General features: G+C 31.2%; 1 protein-coding gene across 1 annotated transcript; it reads right to left on the reverse strand.

Moving 5' to 3' along the window:
* Positions 1-29: 29 nt before the first annotated feature.
* Positions 30-7,423, reverse strand: LOC145311963 (max-like protein X). Its single transcript, XM_080151039.1, has 7 exons — positions 7,346-7,423; positions 6,802-6,931; positions 3,161-3,259; positions 2,033-2,143; positions 1,713-1,760; positions 1,396-1,503; positions 30-1,217 (listed from the first exon to the last, which is right to left on the reverse strand). The coding sequence occupies exons 1-7, from the start codon at positions 7,399-7,401 to the stop codon at positions 1,125-1,127; spliced, it is 645 nt and encodes a 214-aa protein (XP_080007165.1). The 5' UTR covers positions 7,402-7,423; the 3' UTR covers positions 30-1,124.
* Between the last annotated feature and the right edge of the window lie 1,535 nt (positions 7,424-8,958).

Here is an 8,958-nt window from a genome sequence, read left to right on the forward strand (position 1 = left end):
ATTCTTTATACTAAAATAAAAACTATTTTTTCTTAAAAACTTATAGGTAATATTTTTATTAAAAATATGCATTTTTTAAACAAATTAGTAAACTTTCCTCGACTATTTTGTATTTTATGGCTAAGGTTCTTGTGGTTACATTAAATCTTTATTTATACGAGTAAAAAATATTAGGTAATTTGGAAGATCCGACAATCTGTGCCACCTTCCTTCATCCTATTCCAACAATTTTAATGATTAATAAAGTTCGTTAATGTAAATTTCTAATGTAACCATGAAATAATATTTAACAGGCATATAAAATAGCTCTTGTTTACATTTTGACTTTAATAAATTGTTATTATAATAAAATATATAGTTAATTAATATATATCATTATTTTTAAATTCTAAATAAATCAATTCTAATTTATATAATCATTTGTGCGTTTTTGTTAACTTTTAGATTTAAACTTCATTAGAATATATTTCAACACGTATTTGTACTTGAATAAAAGCTCAATGAATGAGGTCGAATATAAAAACTATGTTTATAAGTATAAGTGGTACATATATAACTTATCTTTTGATTGCTCACTTTGTTGTATTACTCATATTACATGTATGACAAATGTTGATTCTTAAACAAAAAGTTAATAAATATATTGAAAAGTAGGTATATTAATTTCCTTGTAGGTATAAACAACAAAAAATTAAAAATAATTCACTCATTTTGCATACCCTTGGCTGCAAAGAGGCTAAAACAAAACACGTTGCTGTGTAAAGCTCAACATCAAGGGATGATTAGAAAAAGGGTATGTTGCAATAGATTTAGTTTGTCCGTTTGTATTCATAAGGAATTCAAAACTGAGCATATATCTTTTATTTAAATTGTGGCCCAAAGCCAGTTGTTATAAAAACAGTTTCGTCGACCGTTGAAATACATTATAATTTTGATTCTTGCAATATTATGGCTAATTAAATTTCTTAATAGTTTTGATGGTTGATACGTATATTAATAATAGATTTGATATTGTTCTAATATAATGATTCTAAATTTTGGGGACAATATAGCTAGAATCCAAATAATGTAGCTTGGGTACTTTCCACTAGCTTATATGCGATTCCACTCGACTCTACATTTTACTATGATAATTGGTGGTGCCTATTCTTGATGGTTCTGACATTGTTTTGATAGGCTGGGTCAGGATATTCATCTTCTCTACCCTCATTCTGAACCTAAATAAAAAATTAATAATTATTAAAAAATAATAAACGAAATTGCTTTCATAGTTGGTCATTACATAAATTCACGGGGGGCATATTGTTAATAATCCACCCGCTCTTACTTAAAAATTCAACATGGTTGGAAAATAAATACCATTGTACTTAATAGAAAGACAAAAAAAGATATTACCTGTCTAAGAGTATTATTCAGGATCTCTTGTAAGTCTCCAGGTTTGCATTGATCTTCAATCCAGGTAAAAACACAACCAGATAATTCAGCAAAGTTGTTCATAGACACCTACAACACATGAAAAAAAAACGTAAAACCAGTTATGACGCTAAATATATAAAAACTTTTTATTACCACCTTTTTATCTTAAATATATTTGCGAAAATTTTACGGATATTATTGTTTAATATCATTAAGTCTTGACTAGCCAACGCAAATTAGTTTTCCAGAGAAAAAAATAAAAGTTTTTTTCATATAAATTAATTAAGTATTTTTACCTGTGTATTGAAAGATTGGAAAAGTGTATCCATCAAAGACTGAAAAACCTAAATAGTAAAACTATCAGTTATAAATTAATTTTATAAATATAAAGGTAAGTAGGTCCGTATACTTATTTTATATACCTAATATACTTATTCTTGTAAAATAATACCTAAAGAGTATTATTTCAGCAAAATCATGTTATAGCAATCTTTTTCATTGTTACATTTCTTATACCTAAAAGTATCTTTACCTACCTAGGTACTTTAATTATTATTTAACACCTTTCATCGCAAACTAGAACATTTGACAAGACATTTTTAACCATTTTTTTTACCTGAAATTTTACTTCATCAGGGACGATATCTTCCTGAATGTGCGGAGCTTGTTGGTGGGCTTTTACAAGCTGGTCATAGTTGGCACGCATTATTTGTAAGGCAACTACTTCCTAAAGGATTGGAATTGGTTATGTCTGCGACTTCAAATGTTACTTCAGTACCTAATGTTTTCACGGATTTTATTTTTTAATATTTAGCATGAAAGAAATGTTGAAAACCCCTACCCCCTCAATTTGCGCACCAATAGTTAAAGATTGGTTATTTCTCGCATTGTACCCATTATAAACAGCTTTCCGCGGATATGAAATGTACAATTATAAGATTAAAACCAATTTTTTTAACCAGAACTGTCGAAGGCAAGAGCTAAAAAATCTGGTTTTAATTTTATGATTGTACATTTTATATTCGTACAAAACTGTATTTAATACGATGCTAGACATAAGGGGGGGGGGGGGTTTAATGCAACCATCTCGTAATCGGTGAGCAAATGGCACTTACAATTCGAAGTTATATCTGAAATTTTGCATGAGTAATCCTTGGAAGGTCTATTTTCCCTAAATCGAACAAAAAGTTGAAAAAGTAACGGCTAGCAGCTCAGCCGTTTAGCCGTTTTTTGGCTATTTTTAGGGCAAATCTGCCATAAATTATGTAGGAATCAACTTTTTGAAACATATTTTTGCTTTAAATCATGTGAAATGATACAAAAAAAACATTTTTAGATTTCTAGTACCAGCAACTAGCGGCTAGAACTGTTTGAAAACGTTTTGGAGCAGCATAGAGTATTATGTGGAGATAGGTTTCGTGATGATTTCCCTTGAAAATAGTTTTAAAAATGGCTAAACTGCTGAGCCGCCAGCCGTTCGCCGTTACTTTTCCAACTTTTTGTTCAATTTAGGGAAAATAGACCTACCAAGGATTACTCATGCAAAATTCCAGATCAAAATTCGAATTCTAAGTGCCATTTGCTCACTGATTACGAGATGGTTGCATTAAAAAAAAAAACCCTTTTTTCGAATGGATGAGAACCAGTTCTAATCCACCAAATATTAATCGGTTACGAATGAATACGAGAAAATATATTTTGTTTTTGTTAAAATGTTTTTCGACTGAACGATAGGAACGCATACCTTTCTTAGAGTTGCAAGTTCTGACTCTTGTTTCTTTTTCTGTTGAGATAGATATTGTAAATAATCTATAGATTTCTGCAAAACTACTGCTTTGGATACCTTAAAAACAAAACATTTATCTTTAACATTGGAGTATACAGGGTGAGTCAGAAAAAACTGAGTTTTCCGATTTTCTGATACAACCAGTAGGAATATGGAAAAAACAATTATAGGCTCTTGTTCTCTATAAAAATATACATTAAACTTAGAAAAGGTGTTTTTGAATATCTCTGAAAACAACGGCGCTTTTTAGAGCACAAAGATTTCAAAAAGTGTGTGTGATGACTTTTTTAGCCATTATTTTGTACTTTTTAGGTAGATTTATTTATAATAAAAAATGTCTACCATTCTAAAAAGATGAACAAACATTTTTTTTGATTATTAAAATTTTTATTCAACAGATTGTAAATATTTAACATCTAAAAAATACAATTTATTTAAATTAAATTATCACATTATAAATCAAACGTTTTGTTGTAATCTATTGTTAAGATTTAATACCCCATGACTCGAAAACCAGCTCATGACCAGAAATCTTTCATCTTGTTACCTAATAATGTTAATGTTACCTAAATTTCTACCCCCTCCCCCTGAATTTCCTCTATATTTGGTTCAAGACTGGATTTAATCTCCAAAATCTCCGCCCCCTTTTGACAAATTATACTTGTGTGTTATAATCCATCATAATAACTTCATTTAAATAGGGTAGGGTTTCTAAAAAGCATTTTTATTTTAAAAATTCAAACCTTGATAACTTTTTTATCTTAAGAGATTTTTTTGTCAAATAAAAAGGTTTTTTTTCTTTTTACTATAAGCTACGTTATTATAGAAGATTCTTTTAAACCACATGCATCACAATCAAGAAATATGAAAAAATGACAAATTGCAATATTCTAAAAATGCTTTTGTGAGGAGCCAAAAAGCATTTCACCTTTAAAACTCAAGTACTTTTCTTAGATCTTTTTCTAAATAAATATTGAAATTTTAATATTTTTTTTATACAAAATAGATGAGTTATTTTATTTTTTCTTGATCAACATTTTTCACACAAGGCATTTTTTGACACCATACACTTATCATAGAGGCCGCATTTTTAGAGATAATGAAAAACACCTTTTACAAGTTTGATGTGCTTTTGTACAGAGAACAAGGACATATAATTATTTTTTCTGTATTCCTTCTGGTTGTTTCTGAAAATCGAAAAACTCAGTTTAGCCGTTTAGCCGTTTTTTGGCTATTTTTAGGGCAAATCTGCCATAAATTATGTAGGAATCAACTTTTGCTTTAAATCATGTGAAATGATACAACAAAAAAAACATTTTTAGATTTCTAGTACCAGCAACTAGCGGCTAGAACCATTTGAAAACGTTTTGGAGCAGCATAGAGTATTATGTGGAGATAGGTTTCGTGATGATCTACCTTGAAAATAGTTTTAAAATGGCTAAACTGCTGAGCCGCCAGCCGTTAGCTGTTACTTTTCCAACTTTTTGTTCAATTTAGGGAAAATAGACCTACTAAGGATTACTCATGCAAAGTTCCAGATCAAAATTCGAATTCTAAGTGCCATTTGCTCACTGATTACGAGATGGTTGAATTAAACACCCCCCCCCCCCCCTTTTAAAGGGATAAGATAATAGCCGATAAATCAATTTGTATGATGATACGCATAATTACCCCTTCTCTGTAGATTAAAATTAGTGGTTGAAACGTTTGAACATTCAACTTAATGAAGCAACCTATCAAAATTCATTAGGGTAGTGCGGGGTTAATGCGGTAGGGGGGTCTAATTCCGGTCACTCGACCAACTTTTTTAAAACCGTTTTTAACGGTGTTCTAAACGTTTGCGAGAGATCTTCAGAAAAGCAAAGTTGTAGTTTATTGCCTATACTTTCATTTCTTTCTTCAGCAAATTTTTGTCAGATCACTCCTTCTATGATTTTTTTGCCCTCAAAAAGTTGCAAAAATTTTGCAAAAAAAAAATTTCAAAATAGGCCATGTTCAATCTAAAATTGTGAAAAAATGGTAAGTCCTATTGACCCCCGGGTTTTTGTAAAATGAAAGATATGGCATTCATTTATCGTTTGCAATTGGAGGCGTTGTTCTAACTTGATTTTTTCATAATTTTTTTTTCGTCTCAAAAAAAGGGTCTATTCCGGTCACTTTTTTACTTTTTTTTTTATTACTGTATTTGTAAATTTATAATACCCTAATTTTTTTTTCAGGTGATCTGGAAGCATGAACAACTTCAATGCATGACCTAAGCTTTAATCATTGCCTTGCCTGTTGTTAGATGTACATTATTAGTCATTTTACTGCTTGTATTATGTCATGTTTTGTTGCCTAAGCTTTCAATTTGTAAAGACATTTAAAATTTTTCAGACACATTTTTATAGTAATGGGAAGAGTATATCACCCAAAGGAACGCCTTAAATATTTGCCTGAAGATGTATCAGCTGCATTGGCTCATGTAAGAAGGGGTATGTCTATTAGAAAGACCGCTAGAAGATTTAAAATTCCATATGAAACCCTTGCATCTTTTTCGTATAAGAGGGTGGTTGCAATTTTTGCGCGGTTTGGATTTTTTATGTCAAATCGGCTAGGATTAAGCTAGAAAGGTGTTTAAGGTGTCTATAGAAAGCTCTTTGCATGTCCTAACAAAAACGCCCCAGGATATGGGTTCTATCTCCAAGATTTAGAGTACATATTCAAAATTTTGCATTTTCAAAATTCCTGTTGCATAAAATGTGTTGAAATATTAGAGTTAGACCCCATATCATTTCGAGTTAATTGTCAGGCATGTAATTTTGCATCTTTAGACACCTTAACCACCCTTGTAGGTTAATCCTAGCCAATTTGAGACAAGAAAAAATGTATCAAAAACTGCTGTCAAAACTGGCAGGAATTTTAAACTTAAAAATTTTTTGGGGAAAAATCATTTTTTTCAAGAAATTTTAAGACCTGCGAATCAGAAATTGCCTCTAATTTATGTATAAAGCTTAAAAACACCTAATCATATAATAAGAAGTATGATTTTTTTTTAAAAAGTTTGCATGAAAAAAATCGATGTTTTTTTTGCGATTTTACCGACTTTTTTTAAATGGGCAAAATGTGGTCAAAAAATTTTCTGATCTGCATGCGACTAGTACCGTTAGAAAGCTAATGACCTCAGCTTTCTACTCATAGTTTAAAATGTTAAAAAAAAAATATTTTAAGGGGGTGTTTCACCCCCCCCAAAGTCAACTGACCGAAATAGCCCCACCGGTGGGGTTATTCCGGTATAGGCCAACCGCCGCCCTTAAAACCGATTTTTGACCGACTTCTAGTTGCAAGATCTTAACGGGACCAAGACAGGCTTCTTCGTTAGTGCCATATCTTTCATTTGCACTCTTAAAAACCGGTAAAAGTTTTTGGGAAGTATGTTTTTTTTTTAAGTTGAAGCAAAAAATTGACCGGAATAACCCCGCACTACCCTACATTCACCAAAGTTGTTGAGCCAACGAATAAGAAAACGTTATCATAAAGCTTCGGGGACTAGTGAAATTAACAGCCCATTGTCCCCTCCCTCTCTGATTATATCAGTAATCATCTCCAGATGAACTGACCTTGTGACTGCTGGCATCTGACTGTTGACAGGTTGGGACTAGAGCTTGTAGTGTATCATATCCTTTTTTGATGGCGTCACGACGTTTTTGTTCGGCGGCTGTATGCGCCTCGCGTCTACGTTCTCGATAACTAAAACAGAAAGTAGTATTCATTGATAAATTTAGATATCCGAATATATTTTAAATAACTATAGGTAATAAACTTTTAAAGTTTCAATGCAAAAATTAAAAGATTAAAATTTACATTTAAACCTTACGTTTTACATGCAAGGAGGACATTGGTCTGATCAATACAGTAGTATCCTCAATGTTTTATAATAATGTTATTTTATTTGTTTGTGTAGCTGGGGACTTTTATTGGACTTATATTGATTGTATATTAAGTTGCGTGTCCATACTTTTCAACCACTAATTTTAATATAAACAAAGGGTAGGTAATTTGTGTATCATCATATTATACATCAATTTATCAGCCTTTGTCTTATTCCTTTCTAACCAAATTTTTTTTTGGAATTAAACCTTTGCTAGACAAAGATTTTCCTACCTAGTGTCTTCCTCTTCCCCACTGGTCTGATCTCCCGGGCTGTGCTGGGTCGTCATTATCACAGATATACAAACAAATTCTGAAATAAATAAACATGACAATGAATATACTATTACTTTAATGTTACACGAGAATTGTCATGTTCTCTAATAAAACGATAATCGCAGCGGGATAAAATAACGATACCTCCCATCCACTACTGGATAATCGAACTGACCAATTTTGATAAGTTACATGTTAGCAACCTTAATTAACCTGCCGATCCCATCTGTCTTCCCTCCAAATGACAAAGTTATAGAATAATGAAGAAACGAATTTTTCGATGTATAGCTAGCAATTCGCAACGAGCAATGCAGCAAAATATAATTTTTTTTGGCGCGCATATATATATATACATGTAAATTTTGTAAAGATCCAAGTGAAATGAAATTAATAAAACAAATATATTTTAGTAGCCACTATAATACATATAACCATTTAGTTTATAATTTCTAAAACTTAATCTAATATTATTATTTTTAATCATTAAACTTTATACAAAACAAATCTAACATACTAAATGCGTAAATTATGCAATTCTTATACGTACAAATAGATAAAAATATTAGAAATATAACATAGTTGGTCAAACCAACGTTCTTAAACTTTAAAGGTAACAAAAATTAAAATCGTAGGTGTGTAAATAATTTCTTTCAGATAAATTGAAGATGATAATCATTAATAATTATACTTTTGTATAATTTAGAAATTGAACCCTGGAGAAATTTTGAGAATATATATGAACCTGCCGACAACCAGGGATCTCAAGTCAAAAAAATTTTTTACCCTACTTTCATAGCAAAAATACACGACTTTACACGACTTTTTAAAAGGGGAAGGGAGGGGTAGAAAAAAGGGGGAAGGGGTAAAGTAAAAAAGGGGAGGGGGTAAAGGGGGAAATTTTTACTTGCATTCCGATTTTTAAGTCAAAATAAGTAACATTCAGATTAAGCTATAATATCGATTCTTGCCCAAAAATCTGCTGTGATTTCATAGAAGGAATTTTTTAAATATTTTAATCTATGTGTTCCATTTAATAAGTCACAAAAGAGATAAATTTAGGGAATTGCTGGATGACGTTTAAAATACCCCCTATGGTGAAATGTAACACCAAACAATAAAAAATGTCCACTTCATTTTTCAGATTTGGGTTCAAAGAGAATTTTCTTGGGACAAATTTCAAAATTTGAGAAATACACGACATTTTTGGAAATTACACGACTTTTAGGCCAAAAAAAGGTCGTGTCACGACTCAATAATTTTTACACGCAACCAAAGTGAAATACACGACTTTTAGGCAAAAGTCGTGTAAAAAACACGACATTGTGATCCCTGCGACAAGCTAATGCAACACACCACACACACACACACACATACACACACACCCACACAAACGCACTTACAAGCCAGGCCAAACAGGAAGAAAACAACATCGGTGCGCAAACAAACTATCAGAAATGCCACGTAAGACTTTTAAGTAAAATATGTCGTCTTTGCCAAAACCTCGCATTATTTTGGAATAAGGTTTTTATTGTTGGATTATTTTGTTTACTCCAAGTTTCATATTAATGTTC

The sequence above is a fragment of the Acartia tonsa genome, chromosome 2 (genome assembly GCF_053477335.1).
Source record: "Acartia tonsa isolate MP-2025a chromosome 2, ASM5347733v1, whole genome shotgun sequence".
Classification (NCBI taxonomy): Eukaryota; Metazoa; Arthropoda; class Copepoda; order Calanoida; family Acartiidae; genus Acartia; species Acartia tonsa.

Excerpts from the sequence above, each read along its gene's own strand:
- LOC145311963 (XM_080151039.1), bottom strand. The coding sequence starts at position 7,401 with ATGACGACCCAGCACAGCCCGGGAGATCAGACCAGTGGGGAAGAGGAA. Across the intron at positions 6,932-7,345 it reads GGGGAAGAGGAAGACACTAG|TTATCGAGAACGTAGACGCG; the intron begins GTAGGAAAATCT and ends TTTCTGTTTTAG. Across the intron at positions 3,260-6,801 it reads CAGATGCCAGCAGTCACAAG|GTATCCAAAGCAGTAGTTTT; the intron begins GTCAGTTCATCT and ends TTTGTTTTTAAG.